This window comes from Carassius auratus, unplaced genomic scaffold (assembly GCF_003368295.1).
Source record: "Carassius auratus strain Wakin unplaced genomic scaffold, ASM336829v1 scaf_tig00000272, whole genome shotgun sequence".
NCBI lineage: Eukaryota > Metazoa > Chordata > Actinopteri > Cypriniformes > Cyprinidae > Carassius > Carassius auratus.
Window position 1 is genome coordinate 123,834 of NW_020523288.1, and position 22,985 is coordinate 146,818.

A 22,985-nucleotide genomic window follows, 5' to 3' on the forward strand; every position below is an offset into this window, starting at 1 on the left:
AGATTGTGCTAGTATCAGCCAATCATCTAGATATTTGAGAATGTGAACACCCTGCTCTCTGAGGGGAACAACAGCTGCCTCTGTGACTTTCGTGAAGACACATGGAGATAGGGACAGCCCGAAGGGAAGGACCTTGTACTTACAGTATATGCCCGTCCTTCGAACGCAAACCTCAGAAAGGGTCTGTGGCACGGAGGGATGGATACATGAAAGTACGCATCCTTCAGGTCGATCGCTGCAAACCAATCTTGAGGACGGGCGCACCCAAAAATGCGTTTTTGCGTCAACATCTTGAACGTTAGCCGGTGTATGGCCCAGTTCAAAACTCGCAGATCCAAGATCGGTCGTAACCCACCGCCTTTCTTTGGTACAATGAAGTAAGGGCTGTAAAACCCTGTCCTCATATCGGCTGGAGGGACCGGCTCTATCGCGTCCTTCGCCAGTAGTACCGCGATCTCTTCCTGCAAAACAGGGGCATCGGACGCTTTCACTGTAGTGAAGCGGATACCGCGGAAACTGGGGGGATGCTGGGCGAACAGAATCACATAGCCGAGGCTGATGGTCCGCAGAAGCCAGCGAGATGGAACACAGGGGCCCAACTCGGGCGGCTTGTGAGCAGGCCGGAGTGTGGTGCGAGTGTGGGGTGCAGTGCTGACCTGGTTCCATGGGTTGGCAGAAGGTGCGTGAGTAGGGCCTTTGTTGACCACACGCCCGGCTCCACGGCGCTGCTTTGCTGGAGGCTGCTGCGGATGCGGCACGGGAGCGGGGGCAGATGCAGGGGCCAGCCCTCGATGACGAGCAGGCTGGAGCACTGCGGCCGGCGGGATGGGAGGAGGCAGCAGGTGCCCTTTGGGGCAGGATGTGTTGTAGAATATTGTACTAAATATTGTAGAAACTTAATTTTCTGTAAAGCTGATTTGCAATAATTTGTATCGTAAAAAGCGCTATACAAATAAACTTGAATAAACTTGAACCTTTCACTTGTAAATAAAGTCAGTGCGTCTGTCATTCCATGTCCCTTTACTGGTATTAAAAAGAAAACATGGCCAAATAACTTGTGCTCGGTGTTAGATGTTAGCCACTCATAGCACTCATAGCTGCAATCTTTGAAATGACGCACAAATCCTTTTTTAGCGAATTCAGTTTGAGTAGGTTATCTTTTCTCAAATGTTTTTTTTGTCTGCAAAAGAGCACCTTGAAAAAGGCAACAAGGTCTGGTTTAGGCACTAGTGACTGTGGCTGTCATTTTCTTTTCATTGAATTTCACTTTTATACCTTGGAAATTACCTATTAAATGCTGGGGGTAAGCACTGGGCATGTCGCTGGACCCAGAGGGCCTGCTGTCATTGAATGTCAAAATTTGATTGCCTGATGATTCTGTCACTAATGCTTTTTACAAATCAGATGCAATATCTTTGAACAAAAGGGTAGCACTTTCTGTAGTTCTGGCCACAGCCTTTTTTTATGTTGGATATTCCAGTTCAACCTCAATGAAACTAATCATAGGCCATTTTGTGGACATTACACAAATGAAAATGATACCTAAAATAATAATAATAATAATAAAAACATTTTCAAACAGTTAAATTTTTATAGGTCCTGCTGACCCTAACGGCCCACCACTGTGTCTGATGCATATGGCACCTGAAAAAAGTAGAAACACTTCAGGAGTTTCGAAGTCGTCGTAAAATTGGTTGATTTATACAGGATTTTGGATAGACGTAGATGTCGCGTTATTTAATGTACTGCCTGGAAACAAAGATGCCGTGACGCCAAACCCCCTCACGAAAGAAAAAAGCCACTGTGTTTACAATTGTGATGACGAGCACTTATCAGGATCAACTAAAGGTGAACCACTTCAAGTGTGATATAGCACCTATTTTTAAAAGATGTCATACCGTATGCTTTGTCAAATGGTGTAATATAAAACTATAATAGTAAACCCATTCTCCTCTTTAGATTTAAGATATGTTACTATGATACTCTCAAATGTTTGCTATGAATTCGAATTTACTACCATGGCAAAAGCTGTTATGAATGACTTTTATCTTTTCTGAGATCAAAACATCTTGTGTGGCAGCCCTGGAATATTTTCTTATAGGGGGCCTTGGATCAAAAAGTTTGAGAACCAAGATATCCTCAGGAAATACACTGTATTTGAAGGTTTTTCATTTTATTATTATTATTATTTTTTAATTCCTTTCCCCAAATTAACTAAGAGACTAATATAAAGTTACAGAACCTTTAAAGAATTATACAGGGGCTTAATGGGTTCTTTGGATGGCACATCGACCACCTAAAAGAACTACTTAAGAAACCCTGAAAAACCTTTGTGTGTGTGTGTGTGTATAATGTTCTCATGTTTTCTTAAATTAGTGTCCAGTTTTTATATTAGTACATTTTGTTAGCACATTTATTTATCTATATACAGTATTGTTCAAAATAATAGCAGTACAATGTGACTAACCAGAATAATCAAGGTTTTTAGTATATTTTTTATTGCTACGTGGCAAACAAGTTACCAGTAGGTTCAGTAGATTCTCAGAAAACAAATGAGACCCAGCATTCATGATATGCACGCTCTTAAGGCTGTGCAATTGGGCAATTAGTTGAATTAGTTGAAAGGGGTGTGTTCAAAAAAATAGCAGTGTGGCATTCAATCACTGAGGTCATCAATTTTGTGAAGAAACAGGTGTGAATCAGGTGGCCCCTATTTAAGGATGAAGCCAACACTTGTTGAACATGCATTTGAAAGCTGAGGAAAATGGGTCGTTCAAGACATTGTTCAGAAGAACAGCGTACTTTGATTAAAAAGTTGATTAGAGAGGGGAAAACCTATAAAGAGGTGCAAAAAATGATAGGCTGTTCAGCTAAAATGATCTCCAATGCCTTAAAACGGAGAGCAAAACCAGAGAGACGTGGAAGAAAACGGAAGACAACCATCAAAATGGATAGAAGAATAACCAGAATGGCAAAGGCTCAGCCAATGATCACCTCCAGGATGATCAAAGACAGTCTGGAGTTACCTGTAAGTACTGTGACAGTTAGAAGACGTCTGTGTGAAGCTAATCTATTTTCAAGAATCCCCCGCAAAGTCCCTCTGTTAAAAAAAAAGGCATGTGCAGAAGAGGTTACAATTTGCCAAAGAACACATCAACTGGCCTAAAGAGAAATGGAGGAACATTTTGTGGACTGATGAGAGTAAAATTGTTCTTTTTGGGTCCAAGGGCCACAGGCAGTTTGTGAGACGACCCCCAAACTCTGAATTCAAGCCACAGTACACAGTGAAGACAGTGAAGCATGGAGATGCAAGCATCATGATATGGGCATGTTTCTCCTACTATGGTGTTGGGCCTATTTATCGCATACCAGGGATCATGGATCAGTTTGCATATGTTAAAATACTTGAAGAGGTCATGTTGCCCTATGCTGAAGAGGACATGCCCTTGAAATGGTTGTTTCAACAAGACAATGACCCAAAACACACTAGTAAACGGGCAAAGTCTTGGTTCCAAACCAACAAAATTAATGTTATGGAGTGGCCAGCCCAATCTCCAGACCTTAATCCAATTGAGAACTTGTGGGGTGATATCAAAAATGCTGTTTCTGAAGCAAAACCAAGAAATGTGAATGAATTGTGGAATGTTGTTAAAGAATCATGGAGTGGAATAACAGCTGAGAGGTGCCACAAGTTGGTTGACTCCATGCCACACAGATGTCAAGCAGTTTTAAAAAACTGTGGTCGTACAACTAAATATTAGTTTAGTGATTCACAGGATTGCTAAATCCCAGGAAAAAAAATGTTTGTACAAAATAGTTTTGAGTTTGTACAGTCAAAGGTAGACACTGCTATTTTTTTGAACACACCCCTTTCAACTAATTGCCCAATTGCACAGCCTTAAGAGCGTGCATATCATGAATGCTGGGTCTTGTTTGTTTTCTGAGAATCTACTGAACCTACTGGTAACTTGTTTGCCACGTAGCAATAAAAAATATACTAAAAACCTTGATTATTCTGGTTAGTCACATTGTACTGCTATTATTTTGAACAATACTGTATATCGTTTTTTTCAGTTTTGTCACCATAATTTAATCACTCACTAACTGTGCTTGGAAATTTCCTCTCAGACTGTCCAAACTGACACTGAAAGGCTCCTTGTTCCTAGAACTCAAGTGCAAAGCCTCATTCAATAACAAACAAATCACCTCTAGACTAAATTCCAAGACTATTAATAAGAAACTCTTCCCAGAGTCCTCCAGATATCACACCACTGAAGGTAAACATGATACAATAAAAAACTGTGTCCTCAGAATATTTTGTACGGTTCTTTCTTAATACTGCAATAATGTCAGAATGTCAGAAGTGTAAACAAAAATTATAATTTATTTTATTGTATTTGTTTGTTTGTTGTTTTTCAAATGTACAGAATAAAATAGTGGCTGAGGTAGAGCAACGGGAGTCTTTCTACCAGGACAGACATATCTGAAGAAAGAGATATAAGGTGCAGTCACATTTACATTTGTTTGGCAAATTTTCATGGGTTAAATCCAGGCGACTGGAAGTTTTGCATGAATGTAGAAGTTCTCCCCTCAGATTTTGCAACAAGTTTGTCACACAGATTTGCCACACTGACCAACAGGAAGAACTTTTAGATTGAAATTTTATTTAGAATTTTCTTTACATTTAAAATTTTTATGAATTGCCATGAGATTGAGACTGTGTTTTAGTTTACACCATTAATGAATTCTGGTATAAAGACTTGAAATTTACAAAATACAAACAAGCCACTCTGGCTCTCCTTCCCTGAGAAACAAGTGGCAGAAAATAAATTATGTGTGCATACATAAAGATGCTTGATGTAGCCATCACAGCAGATTGTAACATGGTCTGCTGTCTCCCCACACATTCCACAGACCCTGAAGAGAATGATATGCACACAGCTTCCCATTTACACACTCCGAATAAACCGCATTATGCTTCTCTCTCCCAACACTATTTATAGCAAAACATTATGATGCTGACGGGAATCTGTCATTCTAACACACACAAATATGCACACAATCCAAACGAGCAGAACTGAAATATGACACATTTATCATAAATTGCATTGCTAATGCTACAGTTTGCTCAGATGAAGTGAGATCAAAATCAATACAGAGCAACAGGCTGCCTGCATTGTGGAATTGTCTATAGGAAAAAAACAATAATAATAAAAGTTAATTGTATCACAAAGAGAGTGCTGCTGCCTGTAAATAACTTGTTTTTATGTTGTGATGCTAGGATGTTGTTGATGGTTCCCAGAACAATGCTATTTGGTTACTAGACTATTCTGAATGATTTTTAACTCTTTTGCTATGCTGATGGTTTCTTGCTAGGTTGATGCTTGGTATATGATGCATTTGGTAGTAAGTTCTAGGTGGTTGCAAAGGCGTTGTTATTCGGTTGCTACTGAGTGCTGGATAGTGCTTGAGCAGTTGCTAGTGGGGTTCTATAGTGTTAGGGGTGGTTAATAGGGTGTTCTGTCTGGCTGCTATTGAAAGGTTGCTAAGGCACTGCTATACAGTTGCCAGTGAGTGCTGGGTGGTTGCTTTGAAGCTAGGGATTGTTGCAAGGGTGTAGTGATGTTATGCTTGACACTGAAGCTCCCAAGCTTGCATGAAAAAATAAATATATAAAAACACATTTCACATCAAAGCACTGTATCGGAGCTTGATTCATTTTGCCAAAGGCATGTGAAGCTTAATTCATTTGAAAACTACGTGACTGCTAGTGATGTGTCGTTCTTGAATGATTAATTTTGCACAAATCTTTAATGTGACTCGGGAAGAAAGAGTCATCTCAGGGGTCAATTCATTTGGTCGTGCATGCGCAATATTCTGTAGGTTCTGTTCCGCTAGTATTAATTCACCTGTGTCAGTCAATGCAGTCTTGAGCCACAAAGATAATTGATTAGTCCATTGGTCGGGTCTATCGGGTTTTTGATTAGTTCCTTAATCATGGTACAGCCCCATACGCTAAACCAATGCAGTCTGAGCCGGAAAGAGAATTGATTAGTTCATTGTTCGGGTCTATCAGGTTTTTAATTCATTCCATAATCACGTGACAGACCCATACACTAAACCAGTGCAATCTGAACCAGAAAGAGAATTGGGCCCGGTTCCCCAAAATGTTCTTTTGCTAAGTAGTTCTTAACCTATTCCTTAACCTCTCTCTTAACCTTATGGCACGATTCCCGACATGTTCGTACGCTAAGTATATCTTCTGTAAGTCACAGTTTCGTAAGGTTGGTCTGACCAATTCGTAAGCTCTCTCTTAGCATTGTTTGAGCTCAAGATGCTACTGTACAGCAGTCTCTAGAAATCAGCGAAGTACAAGTCCACCTATGGTATGTTGGGGCTCAACAATGATTTTATGCAATTTTTTAAAGACATAATAAATTATGTTTGCAATGGATACAGGCCTATTTATGAAGTTGACTTTATGTGGTATCAGAACTAATATGGTGGTAATTAGCCTAGGCATTTTCATAATGTAATTAAAGCGAATTGGCAATAATTTATTTGATAATTAAAATTTTGCAAACAATTTGGCTCTAAATGGCTGAGATCTATAAATGGGTAATCATGGTTGTGTCCAGTAAGCGACCAACTATGACAGCAATCCAACGTGTCCTTTAATTGAATCAAAGATGGAGCCAGACGCGAAGCCGTTTAGTCCATGTCAATTTTTTTATTCGGCAAAACTTAAGCCTTTTTTGAAATTTTGCGTGACGTGGCTATATTTCAAAAATGTGCCTCCCAAGGCAGCTCATTATGGAGCTGCTGGACCTTCTCAGACCCTGCACTTGCCAGGCAAACACGGCGGGAATTTTGCTTTAAGCCCTGAAGGCCAGCGCTACATTTTTTTTTTTTTGCTACAGAGAGATTCATCGAGGTTGTGGGAGAGGGCTACGGCCTCAAGACCTCGGTGTCAAGGTGTGTCCACACTGTCACCAACGCCCTTCTGCGCCATGCTGGGGATTACATCCTGGTGGATGGCACACTCATCCCTATCGCCAATTCATCATTGATTGATCAAGCGTAGGCTACTTATCACGAAAGGGAGACGCGGCCATAAACGTGCAGGTTATAGTGGACCATAGGGGTTTGATCTCTGACCTGGTGGCAAGGTCCAGCAAAACTTCAAGTTCTTCTGATGAGAGGCTTGGTGCCCTTTTTTACGTTGCTTCCCCAAGATATTTTGTATCTAACTCTCTCTCTCTATCTCTCTGTTCATTGTAGATAGGTTGCTTTTTATTAAAAACATAAACCAATTGCAATCAATACCGCATTAAACAGAAGTAACTGCAGCTGCTTGCCAATCAATTCTGATTGTAAAGTGTCTTACCATTAATATAAAAGTGTATTATATAATTTTTATAAGTCGTTAAACCCATGTCAAGAAGCAGCACAAGTGGCACAATGGGATAAGTAGGGTGGATGATTAGCGAGGAATACCCGGTTCGTCTAACTGTCACAACATATCGTGTGAACATATTACTGACCATTTGATAGTTTAATTTATAGTCTATATTCTTCTGATAACTTAAACTATGTTAAAATAAATGTTACTGTAATAATTTGAAGAATGTTTCATTGGCATAGAACGGGTTGTCTTTCTTAACGCTGTATTGCACCTTCGCGTGAAGTGGAAAATCGATTCCTGAGCAATTGATGCCAACTAATTCAGCACGCTCACTTTGGAAAGCTCTCTTGTAACGTCGGACGTAAGAGGCAGCTTGCTAAGAAGCTTCCTAAGAGACACTTTGGGGAACACACTTAGGAACATAAACAACTTTGGTAAGATACATCTTTCAAGGTCTTAGCGCTAAGAATGAGCGTTATCGGGGAACAGGGCCCTGATTAGTTCATCTCACGAGTCTTCGGGTCGAGTTGTTCCTTAATCAAATGACAGACCCTTCCACTTTGATAAAAGATTTTTTTTTTTTTTAACAGTGGATTCAAATCTTCAAAAATGAGTTCAACCTTCAGATTAAACTATAGAACTGTAGTGAAACTTATTTAGGATTCAAAATGTTATTTGCTTTTGACCCAAAAGTCTCATGAGATGAACTAACCAATTCTCTTTCTGGCTTGGACTACACTGGTTTTAGAGTATGGGTCTGTCACGTGATTAAGGAACGAATCGACCCGAAAACTCATGAGATGAACTTATCAATTCTCTTTCCAGCTCGGACTGCATTGGTTTAAGCATATGGGTCTGTCACGTGATTAAGGAATGACTCGACCCGAAGACTCATGAGATTAACTAATCAATTCTCTTTCCGGCTCGGACTGCATTGGCATAGCGTATGGGGCTGTCACATGATTTAGGATTGACTTGAACCCGAAGACTTTTCAGACAAGAGGTGAGGTAAGCTAATCACAGACTGAAGACCGAGGTAACAAATTAATTAATCTATTCTGTATCTTAATAGGATTTTAGTTTTGTATTGTTTGTAGTGTGATCAACGTTTGTGTAAGTACTAGATGTGTTGAGGAATTAACACGTAACATTTTAATTACATTTTGATAAAATGAACGAAATGAACGAATGACTTGAAAAAAAGATTTGTTCATTTTGCTGAACGAGACTCAAAGGTCTGAGTCGGTAAAATGATCCGAACTTCACATCACTAGTGATTGCTTCAGTATCTGGTTCAAACAAAGCAAACCTTAGCACCATTTTATAATATTACTTTATAATGCATAAACATTTTTTTTTTCAATATCATGATTAAATATTCAGCTCAAATTAACTTTGCTTATGAAAAAACAGGACTGAGACAGATTTAAAATAGACAGAACGCAGATTTAATTTATGTTTCAGTTATTTTACTTATTTTAGTGCCAGTACCACTAGATGGCCACAACATAAACTGTGCTGAATAGCTCTGAGTAATGAACCTTTTTCTGATACAATTGTATTGAAAGCTTTACTGGTTCAGAATGCTTCACTTCGCCATCACTACAAAGCCATTTTTATGTAGGTGTTTTATTTAGCTGATATGGAGTTCATTTATTTATTTATTTATTTATTTATTTATTTATTTATTTATATGGTGTTCTAAGTGGTTGCTAAGGCATAGCTATGCAGTTGAAGCATTTTTTGAAGAGTCAAAGTGGTAATTGGATAAACTGTCAATGGAGGGACCGAAATTTTCATTTTTGTTCTGAAGATTAACGAAAGTCTTATGGATTTGGAAAGACATGAGGGTGAAAAAATTATTATAGAATTTTCATTTGTGGGTGAACTATCCATATAAGGGTGGTTGGTATTGTGTTCTGTGTGGCTGCTGGAGAATTCTAAGTGGGTTCTAAAGTATTGTCATGCAATTCCTACTGGGTGAGCACTGGGTGGTTGCTAGAGTGTTGCTAGGTGATTACTATGGAGTTTTGGGTAGTTGCTATGGTGTTCATAGATCGGTGATGGACAAATTCAAGACCAAATCCTGCTCCTGGAAGGCTGGTGTCCTGCAGAGTGAAGCTCAAACCAGCTCCAAACACCTGCCAGGAAATTTCTTGTAACCCTGAGAACCTTGATTAGATGGTTCAGGTTTGTTGTGTCAGTGGCCCTCCATGAACTGAATTTGACATGTTCTAGATGTTCAAATCCCTAACCCTAAATATGAGCATTAATAATAGTTATGTTTGCTCAAAGCTTGCAATTAAAAGAGAAACAGACAAAAGTTGTTTCCAAAATCAGTGGTGGGAGACTTTGAGCTGGACTTTAATTAGATTATGGTCTTATGAGGGGAGCTGACACTTGCCTGTTTCTCATTAAGAAGGAGGAACAACATCATTAAAGCAGATACATCATGAATCATTCTCTTCTCCCCGTCACAATGCAGTGGAGAGATAAAGCCATAAAGAGAGAGTGAAAAAGATAGTGGACTAGAAAAGCAACATATATTGAAGGATCTATGAATCTTGAGATATATTTAGGGTTACATACAGCTCAATCTCACAATTATCTATTTATTGTCTCTGTGCTTCTTCCATTTAGTGGTGGGGATCAGTTCCCCTTGTTGTCATGATGATGTGCCATATCATCCTCATCAGCAGTGCTTTGGTTTCGCTATCGTCTCAGAGGCAAGACCTCATGACCCCTCTCATGTCTACTGCAGATTTACAGACAGAGTATGACAGGCCGTCGAGCGGGGACACCGATCCACAGAGACAACACACACACAACCTGCCTGCAGACATACACACTCATGCTGAAGCCTAGAGACACACACAAATTCCTCACACACACTTGGGCCAACAGATACAGAATGACTCATATCTGTTCCTAAATACACCCATAAATGCCTAAATATACATACACAAACACGTTTAGACTGACACAAAATAATAAATATCAGCAAACACACACATACACAAATGAACAAGCGCACATGCCAGATTTATAACATCTGTTGCAAAGATCCAAGATTTGGACACATATCTCAATTAAAATTGAAAACTGTAAATATAAAATGAAAGCTCATTTAAAGTATTATTAAATACTATAATAGTATATAAATAATACTAAAATATAACTGATGCCAATAATTATTTAAATTTTATGGTCAATAACTGATAAATTGCTTATAAAAAAATAAAACACTAAAACCAAAATCAGTCATTTGAAATGTTGCAAGTGAATTTTCAAATAACAAAATTATAATGTATTGTATGCAAAATCAATATTAATTTTGGAACTGGGGTGGGCCTGAGAACAGCCAGGGCCAACCTGTCCCACGGCATCAGAGAGGCTAAGAGACAGCACTCCAGGAGGATAGCCCATCAATTCAGCGACAGCAAAGACACTAGGAACCTGTGGCAGACCATTACGGACTACAAGTCCCCACCACGGACCTGTGATAACAACATCTCTCTGCTAAATAAGCAGAACACCTTCTTCGCTCGCTTTGAGCAACAAAACAGCACCACTGCAAAGAAGACTCCACCTCCTCCCGGCGACCAGGTGATGACGCTGACCCCAGACAGCGTGAGGAGATCTTTCAGCAGAATAAATGCACGCAAAGCTCTGGGCCCTGACAACATCCCTGGGCGTGTACTGAAATACTGTGCAGCAGAACTCACTGATGTCTTCACAGACATTTTCAACATCTCACTGAGTCAGGCTGTTGTTCCCACATGCTTCAAAACTACAACCATCATTCCAGTACCGAAAAAGCCATCTCCATCCTGCTTCAATGACTACCGTCCTGTTGCATTTCTCCCATCCTCATGAAGTGCTTTGAACGGCTAGTCATGCACCACATCAAGTCTGCCCTCCCCCCCCGGACCCTTTCCAGTTTGCATATCGGTCCAACCGCTCGACTGATGATGCCATCGCCACTGCCGTCCACTCAGGACTCAAACATCTGGACAAAAAAGACTCATATGTCAGAATGCTGTTCATTGACTTCAGTTCAGCATTCAACACAATCATGCCTCAACAGCTTATTTACAAACTGATCCAGCTGGGACTCAACACTTCGCTGTGCAACTGGCTGTTGGACTTTCTTAATGGAAGACCTCAGGCAGTACGGGTTGGCAGCAACACATCAAGCACCATCACATTGAACACTGGGGCCCCCAAGGATGTGTGCTGAGCCCCCTCCTCTTAACTCTGCTGACTCATGACTGCACACCATCACACAACTCCAGCCTTTTCATTAAGTTTGCAGATGACACAACTGTGGTGGGTCTCATCAGCAACAAAGATGAGACAAACTACAGGAGCGAGGTGAGCCGCCTGGCCGGGTGGTGCAGTGACAACAATCTCTCTCTGAACGTGGAGAAGAATAAGGAGATTGTTGTAGACTTCAGGAGAGCAAACACTCAGCATGTTCCTCTGACCATCAATGGTGCGACTGTGGAGAGAGTGAGCAGCACCAAGTTCCTGGGTGTGCACATCACAGAGGACCTCTCCTGGACTGAAAACACAGCAGTACTGGCCAAGAAATCATAACAGCGTCTCTACTTCCTCCGCAAACTGAGGAGAGCCAGAGCCCCGGCCCCCATCATGTACACCTTCTACAGAGGCACTATCGAGACCATCCTGTCGAGGTGCATCACTGTGTGGTGTGAAGCCTGTAATGCGTCCTGCTGAAAGACTGAGAAGATCATTGGTGTCTCTCTCCCCTCCCTCCAGCACATTTACGGAACACATTTCACCCGCAAAGCCCTCTGCATCACAGGTGATCACACCCACCCATCACACAGCTTCTTCAGTCTGCTACCATCGGGGAGGAGACTGTGGAGTCTCCAGGTCAGGACCAGCAGACTGAAGGACAGCTTCATCCACCAGGCTGTCAGGAAGCTGAACTCACTCCCGAACTTGCCCCCCTCCCCTCTTTTGCCACAGTTACCACTGAACTATGAACTCCTAGTGAACTAGTGAACCCACTAATACACGATGATATGCACCAGTCACTTTGTGCAGCATTGGTCTGCTCACTACCTCATTCTCCATGGAACTAACATCATTCCACTACCTCATCAATCAGTTAAATAAAATAACTGCTCTTGAGCCCTTTACCACTTTAATCAGACTTAATAAGCTTTTGTTTTTGCACTAAAAAAAAAACTTTTATCTGCACTGTTGTTCACTTAATTGATTTGCACTATCTGCCTTTTGCCTTGCGCTGCTATATTTAACTTTATTTTTATTTTATTATATGTATTTTTTTAACATTCCCTTATTGTATAGTTGTATCTACATTTTACATTTGATCTAGATTTTTAGGCTTTAATGTTAATGTTATCTGTATGCACCGGGGTTTGAGAGTAACGTTGAGAGTAATTTTCATGGATATATATATATAGCAGACACGTAGTAGACAGTAGCAGACACAACAGTAGTTGAAGCATGACTCCAGTGTTTGATGTACCAATACAGGTCCTTCTCAAAAAATTAGCATATTGTGATAAACGTTCATTATTTTCCATAATGTAATGATAAAAATTTAACTTTCATATATTTGAGATTCATTGCACACCAACTGAAATATTTCAGGTCTTTTATTGTTTTAATACTGATGATTTTGGCATACAGCTCATGAAAACCCAAAATTCCTATCTCAAAAAATTTGTATATTTCATCCGACCAATAAAATAAAAAGTCAACCTTCAAATAATTATGTTCAGTTATGCACTCAATACTTGGTTGGGAATCCTTTTGCAGAAATGACCACTTCAATGCAACGTGGCATGGAGGCAATCAGCCTGTGGCACTGCTGAGGTGTTGGAGGCCCAGGATGCTTCGATAGCGGCCTTAAGATCATCCAGAGTGTTGGGTCTTGCGTCTCTCAACTTTCTCTTCACAATATCCCACAGATTCTCTATGGGGTTCAGGTCAGGAGAGTTGGCAGGCCAATTGAGCATAGTAATACCATGGTCAGTAAACCATTTACCAGTGGTTTTGGCACTGTGAGCAGGTGCCAGGTCGTGCTGAAAAACGAAATCTTCATCTCCATAAAGCTTTTCAGCAGACGGAAGCATGAAGTTCTCCAAAATCTCCTGATAGCTAGTTGCATTGACCCTGCCCTTGATAAAACACAGTGGACCAACACCAGCAGCTGACATGGCACCCCAGACCATCACTGACTGTGGGTACTTGACTTCAGGCATTTTGGCATTTCCTTCTCCACAGTCTTCCTCCAGACTCTGGCACCTTGAATTCCGAATGACATGCAAAATTTGCTTTCATCAAAAAAGTACTTTGGACTACTGAGCAACAGTCCAGTGCTACTTCTCTGTAGCTCAAAGTGGCTTGACCTGGGGAATGCGGCACCTGTAGCCCATTTCCTGCACACGCCTGTGCACGGTGGCTCTGGATGTTTCTACTCCAAAAAAAAGTGACGTGACATTCAGCCTGTTTGTTGTTGGCGGCTAATACTCTATTCACACACATTACCACTGCTGTACTCACTGTTACTTGCTTTAATGGCGGATTAATGTCTCCACTCTGTTCAGCTCGAGCTCGAGGCCGTGGGGGAGCAGAATCGTGACCTGGAGGTAAGGCAGGCCCAGCTGAGAGAGCGGAGAGCCGCGCTGGAATCATCCCGGGCTGACGCTCACAAGTCCGGGGTAAGTATACAGCCTGCTGTTAACAGTCCCACCACGTATACCTCCGCTCTCCTCCGCGAGACAGGACGCGATGCTGTGATCATCGGAGACTCTATCGTCCGACACGTAAGTGCTACATTAGCCGAAGGTAAAGTGCACACTCATTGTTTGCCTGGTGCTCGTATTCTCTATGTTTCTGCACAGATACCCGCAATCCTGAAGGTCGACGAGAGCCCCAGAGCAGTCGTGCTTCACGCCGGGGTTAACGACACCACGCTGCGGCAGACGGAGACGCTGAAGAGGGACTTCAGCAGCCTGATCGAGACGGTTCGCAGCATGACGCCCGCGGTGATGATCGTCGTGTCAGGACCACTGCCCAGGTATCGACGAGGTCAAGAAAGGTTCAGTAGACTTTTTGCTTTAAATGAATAGTTGTTGTCATGGTGTAAAGAACAGAAACTGCTATTTGTTAATAACTGGAATCTTTTCTGGGAGCGTCCTAGTTTCGCGCTGATGGATTACACCCCAGCAAAATCGAAGCGTAGCTGCTTTCTGACAACATCTCCAGGACACTTCGCTCCATGTGACTAGTAAGTCAATTCTCAAAAAACCATCATGATGAGTTTTGTTCCACCCGCTTAAATGATAAAAGTACTTGCACTGTAAAAACTATTAAGACTGTGTCTGTACCCCAAATAGTGAGGTCAAAATATAAATATAATGTAGGATCTAGAAAAAATCTTATCGCAATTAAACCAGAAAAATTGAAAGTAAATGAACAAAAACAATTTTTAAAGTTTGGGCTCATAAATATTAGATCACTCACACCAAAAGCAGTTATTGTAAATGAAATGATCACAGATAATAGTCCTCGGCTTGACTGAAACCTGGCTAAAACCAAATGATTATTTTGGTCTAAATTAGTCTACTCCACCAAACTACTGCTATAAGCATGAGCCCCATCAGACGTGGCGGAGGTGTTGCAACAATATATAGTGATATTCTCAATGTTACCCAGAAAACAGGATACGGGTTTAACTCTTTTGAAATACTTCTGCTAAATGTTACACTGTCAGACATGCAAAAGAAATCTAATGTATCTCTTGCTCTGGCTACTGTGTATAGACCACCAGGGCCGTATACAGAATTCCTAAAAGAATTTGCAGATTCCCTTTCAGACTTTCTAGTTACAGTTAATAAGGCGCTAATCATGGGAGATTTTAATTTTCACGACGATAATGCAAATGATACATTAGGACTTGCGTTTACTGACCTAATAAACTCTTTTGGAGTCAATCAAAATATCACAGGGCCCACTCATCGTTTTAATCATTCACTAGATTTAATTATATCGCATGGAATTGATCTTACTGCTATAAATATTGTACCTCAAAGGGATATTACAGACCATTTCCTTGTATCGTGCATGCTGTCGTGTATAACTGATATTAACTATATGTCTCAGCGATACCGTCTGGGCAGAACTATTGTTCCAGCCACCAAAGAAAGATTCGCAAATAACCTGCCTGATCTATCTCAACTGCTATTTGTACCCAAAAATACACATGAATTAGACGAAATTACTGCCAACATGGGCACTATTTTCTCTAATACATTAGAAGCTGTTGCCCCCAACAAATTAAAAAAGGTTAGAGAAAAACGTACTGTACCATGGTATAACAGTAATACTCACTCTCTCAAGAAAGTAACTCGTAGTCTTGAACGCAAATGGAGAAAAACTAACTTAGAAGTTTTTAGAATTGCATGGAAAAACAGTATGTCCAGCTATAGACAGGCTCTAAAAACTGCTAGGGCAGAGCATATACACAAACTCACTGAAAATAACCAAAACAATCCAAGGTTTTTATTTAGCACAGTGGCTAAGTTAACAAATTACCAGACGCCACCTGAATCAAATATTCCACCAACGTTAAATAGTAATGACTTTATGAACTCCTTCACTGATAAAATAGATAACATTAGAAATACAATAGCGAATGTAGATTCTACAGCGTCTAACACTTCAGTTTCATCCATCGCACCCAAAGATAAACTGCAGTGCTTTACAAATATAGGACAGGAAGAGCTAAATAAACTTATCACTGTATCTAAACCAACAACATGTTTATTAGATCCTGTACCCACTAAATTACTGAAAGAGCTGTTACCTATAGCCGAGGAACCGCTTCTCAATATCATTAACTCGTCGTTATCTTTAGGTCACATCCCAAAACCATTCAAGCTGGCGGTTATCAAGCCTCTTATTAAGAAACCAAAACTAGATCCTAGTTTACTAGCAAATTATAGGCCTATTTCAAATCTTCCATTTATGTCTAAAATTTTAGAAAAAGTTGTGTCTGCTCAATTGAGCACCTTCCTGCATAAAACTGATCTGTATGAAGAATTTCAGTCTGGTTTTAGGCCCCACCATAGCACAGAAACTGCACTTTTTAAAATTACAAAGTTACTGCTCCTTGTGTCAGATCAAGGCTGCATCTCATTTCTAGTCTTACTTGATCTTAGTGCTGCGTTCGACACCATAGATCATGACATACTCATAGATCGATTACAAATCTATACAGGTATTCAAGGGCAGGCTCTAAGAAGGTTTAGATCTTACCTGTCCGATCGCTACCATTTTGTTTACTTAAATGGGGTGTCATCTCATTTACCATTAGTAAAATATGGAGTGCCACAAGGATCCGTCCTAGGTCCCCTTCTATTTTCAATATACATGTTGCCCCTTGGTAATATTATTAGAAAATACGGAATTAGCTTCCACTGTTATGCTGATGATACTCAGCTATATATCTCAATGAGACCAGATGAAACTTCCCAATTATCTAAGCTAACAGAGTGTGTAAAAAATTTAAAAGATTGGATGACAAATAATTTTCTCCAATTAAATTCGGATAAGACAGAGATATTAATTATTGGACCAAAAAACACTACACAGAATCTTGTAGATTACAATCTGCAACTAGACGGATGTACTGTTACTTCCTCTAAAGTCAGAAATCTGGGTGTTATATTAGACAGCAATTTGTCTTTTGAAAATTATATTTCCAATGTTACAAAAACTGCATTCTTCCATCTTAGAAACATTGCCAAGCTACGAAACATGTTATCTGTTTCTGATGCAGAAAAGCTAGTTCATGCATTTATTCATTCACTTCTAGGTGGTTGTCCTGCTTCGTCAATAAACAAGCTACAGGTAGTCCAAAATGCAGCAGCTAGAGTCCTTACGAGGTCAAGAAAATATGATCATATTACCCCAATTTTACAGTCTCTGCACTGGCTACCTATTAAGTTCCGTATCAGTTACAAATTATCATTACTTACCTATAAGGCCCTAAATGGTTTAGCTCCTATGTACCTAACTAGCCTTCTACCATGCTACAACCCATCACGCACCCTAAGGTCACAAAACGCTGGACTTTTCGTAGTTCCTAGGATAGCAAAGTCCACTAAAGGAGGTAGAGCTTTCTCACATTTGGCTCCCAAACTCTGGAATAGCCTTCCTGATAATGTTCGGGGTTCAGACACACTCTCTCGGTTTAAATCTAGATTAAAAACGCATCTCTTTCACCAAGCATATGAATAATGTATCTTTTAAATTGTGAGTGTAGTTGCATCTGATCAAATGTGCAGTTTTATTCATTAGCTTGGGTTAAACTAATTTTACTTTGTTGGATCAGCAGCTATGCTAATGATGTCTCTATTTTGTTTCTATATTTTACCACGGGAATTACATCCCGTGGTAACTAGGATTTACACAAGCTCCAGTCTGGATCCAGAACACCTGAGAAGACATGATGCTGACCCTCAGAGGACCCCAGATGATGCTAACCTTGAATCAACAAACAGAACTAACAATTATTACTAAATGTGTGACTGCATCATATAATAACTATTAATTACTAATATTGATAGTTCATTGTCTAGCTGACTACGTCTTGTATTATCATTATTATTTTTTATTTTTTCTAAAATCCTGTCAAACGTGCACAAACTACTAGCTACTACTAAATATTGTAGAAACATAATTTTCTGTAAAGTTGCTTTGTAACGATTTGTATTGTAAAAAGCGCTATACAAATAAACTTGAACTGAATTGAATTTAAGCCATACTCAGAATTCATGCTCTGCATTTAACCCATCCGATGTGCACACACACAGAGCAGTGAACACACACACTCTGAACACACACCCGGAGCAGCCATTCATGCTGCGGCGCCCAGGGAGCAGTTGGGGGTTCGATGCCTTGCTCAAGGGCACCTAAGTCGTGGTATTGAGGGTGGAGAGAGCACTGTACATGCACTCCCCCCCACCTACAATTCCTGCCAGCCTGAGACTCGAACTCACAACCTTTCGATTGCCAGTCCGACTCTAACCATTAAGCCACGACTTCCTCCCCTCCAGACTCAGTCCACTGCTTCCGCAGGTCCCCCAAGGTCTGGAATTGTTTTTTCTCCACAATCTTCCTCAGGGTCCGGTCACCTCTTCTCGTTGTGCAGTGTTTTTTGCCACACTTTTTCCTTCCCACAGACTTCCCACTGAGGTGCCTTGATACAGCACTCTGGGAACAGCATATTCGTTCAGAAATTTCTTTCTGTGTCTTACCCTCTCGCTTGAGGGTGTCAGTGATGGCCTTCTGGACGGCAGTCTTACACATGATTGCATTTTTGAGTAATTAACCAGGCTGGGAGTTTTTAAAAGCCTCAGGAATCTTTTGCAGGTGTTTAGAGTTAATTAGTTGATTCAGATGATTAGGTTAATAGCTCGTTTAGAGAACCTTTTCATGATATGCTAATTTTTGGAGATAGGAATTTTTTCACGAGCTGCATGCCAAAATCATCAGTATTAAAACAATAAAAGACCTGAAATATTTCACTTGGTGTGCAATGAATCTAAAATATATAAAAGTTTAATTTTTATCATTACATTATGGAAAATAAAGAACTTTTATCACAATATTGATAATTTTTTGAGAAGGACCTGTATGTCATGCCTAATAATAATCCAACAATCCAACCTTACAATAAGTTTTTCTTGTCAAAGTTAGTTTCATATTTACCAATAAGGATTACAAGTTTATGTGGATTAAATAAATATTTATGTTATCTACTAATTAATTTGCACCAAACTTTCTTTTAAAAAAATGTTTAAAACTAATAAGTACATTGAAGGAGTGGGCTGATGAAAAATCTGAATTTGTTGACACAAATACATAAAAAAATTGTCAATCCTCCCAAATCTATGTGCACCCCGACTAGTTACAGTGCAAATGCAGTCCAACTGAAGGCTAGTGTAGATGTAGCTATTAGGTAAAAGAATATCTATTGGTACTTACAGTTCAAACTTTAAGTTCTGTCTTTCTTCAAAGTAGTAGTCCAATATGAATTTTCGGACAAAATCTGGGTTCAAAGTGTTATCAATAACTTCTGTCCGCCCAAACTGAAAGAAAAAAAAGAAGATGAGTTGAAAGTATTTATATAAACATTTTCCCATTAAACTGAAATGTATAGAGCTAAAAGTCATGGTATGTATAACAGTGGTCTTTAACAAACTTCTAAAATGCACTCAAAATGATTAAAAATTAATTAAATTAAACCGAAACAAGCATTAGAATAAGCTAAAACAACTAAAAATCAAGATATTTATGTCATCTTAACAAAGGTTTTTTCTTAAAAAAAAAACAGGGAATCTCACAGTCTGAAAAGAATGAATAAGAGAGGAATATATGAGGTAGACTGATTTTAACCCAGGGGAAAAAAATGTTTAGATAAAGAAAAAAAATAACAAAACAATTTTTTATAGTGAATATACATTTTAGAAGTAATCCCAAGGTATAAATAATTTAATCAAAACATACATATGTAGATATGTAATATTATGCATGTAATTAAAATCAAAACAAGATACAATACATATTTTGAACCAGTAATTTCAAATTGCTCTACATTTGCCAAGCGTATATGAAAGTTTTATAAATCCTAATTGACAAGTCTTTTTTTAATCCTGAGCTTTTATTTTCTGCATCAAAGTAATCAGCTAGATTTTTTTTATATCCTAAGAACAAATACAAGTCCCTGTTAATTGTGTACACCTCCTACATTTCTGCTATCTTCAAGATCTTTTATATGGAGGTCAAAGATGCAAATGACAGCACTGAGTGGTACGCTGAAAGCCTTAATGCGATGTGGAAGGGACTTATCATTTTAATGAACCGACTTGAAAAGTGGGCTGGAGTCTTCTTGATTTGAGCGTGGGTGAGAATGTTATTACATTCCCTGAGTGACTTATATTTCACTAGCTAGTGATTGAAGTAAAAAAAATACATAACCCTCTTAATGGTGCTTTAGATAGCCTGATATTTGCTCTGATTAGCTGGGAAGGGGAAAATATGAAGAACTGATAGACACAGAAAAAAATTAGAGCGGCAAAAATAATTGATATTACTATTCTGAGAATATTCCAAGCTCACATTTACATGTATGAATATTTATGAGACCAAGAGTCTGCCGAGCCCTTCAAGGGGTCGACAAGACTGGGCCAGATTGTTCCACTCACCTCTCGCCACTCTTTGTTGCCAATGCCTTGGGTATACAGGACACAGACTGTGGAGAGCACAGAGAGAGACAGAGATTGTGTTATACAAATGCAATGATTTTTTTTTCAAATGCCAGAAGACCTGTGACTCTCTTTACTCAGTAGTGTGTAATCATATGGTCTACTGTGTTTGCAGAGAAACAGCTTAGAACCAGAGCGGTGGAATTTGATGGGATAAGACAGAACTTAATTTTATGGGTGAACTATTCCTTTTAATATTACAATATCTTATTGTGCCAACTAACCCATAGATGGACAAGAAATAAAGAATGAAATAAATATACATACATACATACATACATACATACATAGATGTCTTTTCAAACCCTTATGACATTCTTTCTTCCACTAAACATTAAAGGAGATGGTTAGGTAAATGTTTATGCTGTACTTTTCCATACAACGAAAGTAGATGGTGACCAGGACTTGTTAAACTCCAAAATAATTGCCATTAAAGCATCTTTAAAGTAGTCCTGTCAGGACAGATGAGGACCCAAGAGCGGAATGAAGCTGGAGAACAGAGCTTTATTTCAGAGGACGACTTAACGTCAAAAACAAAACAAAATAAAACAAAACCCCTCAAGGAGGGGAGAAAAAGTCTTGACTTCACGCTGCTCAGCGGGCAGGTCGAGCGCTCAGCCTCCGCGAACGCCAGGAGAGAGGGAGCAACAAATCCAACAACGGCAGGCAGGAGAATAGTCGGGCTGACAAGGGGTCAAGCGAGGTGCAGACAGGGCTGAGAACGGCGGGCAGTATCAGAGTCAAAAACAGTCCAGATCGATAACCAGAAGAGCGGTCCGAAATCCTCTGAGGGCAAAACACAGGTTACACTAACTGGGCAGACAAACCAACCAGCAAACTGACCAGAACAGGACAGAACCGAAGCCAAAAGGTCACAGAACACACTGACAAGGAAGGGTGAAAACCAAGCAGAATAAATAGGGTGAGTAATGAGATAAAGGGAACAGGTGAGTAATGAGATAGAGGGGGAACAGGTGCATCAGACAAGCCGCAGCCTAGATTGCAAAGCGAGATCAGCTGGCGCTAGGGCGAAGGGAAGAAAATCCAGAAAAATATAAAAAATCAGAGAGAAAGAAAAAAAAGTAAAGAAAATGAAAACAAGTGTAGAAAAATGAGTAGAAACTAAAAAATAAATATAAAAACGAACGAAGTAAGAAAAAGGAAGAAAAAAGGACAGATCATACCCGAGTCCTGACAAGTCCATATGACTAAAATTCTTTGTTCCGAATCTTCAAATGCCAAAAGAGTAGTTGTGTGAGGGAAAAGTTGAAAGTTGCTATTCAATGAAAATCAGATAATTAAGCATTCTATTATAAATAACATATATAATTTATATACATTATTGATAATTGATTGCATTTATAGTTTAGATGTTTATTTATTTTTTCTATTTAATCGTGTGCTTATTTATTTCAGTTAAGAAATTTATATTTATAATTTATATACATAAGATAAAAAACACTTAAAGAAATTAAGTTATTTATTATTATGATTATTTTTAAAATGATGTACATTCATATGACTTTTTTTTTACATTACTGAAGACCACCATATTGAGATCGCATGACCAGCTCAATACCATTCACTTCATCAAAGTAACCATCCTTTTATTAAATGACACTTTAGGTTTGTAGGAAAATCAGTCCATGTCATTGTCATGAATATTAGCATAAATACAGTATTTCTACAGTGCAATTCCTTTTGCATTATTGTTGCATCCACACCTGTAGATGTCACATTATTAACTGATCATGATCCTTTTTCTTGTAATATTACATTTATAGTTTAGATGTTTATTTATTTTTTTCTATTTAATCGTGTGCTTATTTCTTACAGTTAAGAAAATGTATATGGCAGTTAGCGTAAAACATTCACTAATAATTGTGCGGACTATTCGTACAGAAGAACTTATCAAGCACATGAATTCGTTCTTAACTTTGTTCTTATGTTAACGAATTTGGATTATTCTAAATCGGTGACCACATGCTCAAGGCATAAGCCTGTCTGCAATTTTTATGCAGAGGAACCTTGCACCTTCAGCTTTAATGCACCCTTTCTTACTCTTTTTGTATATGCCTACACATTATGAAATATATTTAAGATGAAATATACAGTAAGACTATGTGAAAAATGTCATCTTAACACATTTATAAGGCCTCCAAGAATGTTTTTTTTTTTTAACAAGTGGCTTAATTTTCTGTAATTTGTTTCATAAATTACAAAGGTTATTGTTGAATCATGATTTCTTT

The 22,985-nt window shown here is 39.2% G+C and overlaps 1 protein-coding gene across 1 annotated transcript in view; it reads right to left on the bottom strand.

Moving 5' to 3' along the window:
* LOC113068964 (copine-8-like) overlaps positions 1-22,985 on the bottom strand; it is a 136,698-nt gene that overhangs the window by 103,658 nt on the left and 10,055 nt on the right. Inside the window, exons 3-4 of the mRNA XM_026241927.1 lie at positions 20,677-20,723; positions 19,457-19,560 (exon numbers count right to left, since the gene is read on the bottom strand). Of these exons, the coding sequence (XP_026097712.1) occupies positions 19,457-19,560; positions 20,677-20,723 (151 nt within the window). The remainder of the gene's footprint in view (positions 1-19,456; positions 19,561-20,676; positions 20,724-22,985) is intronic.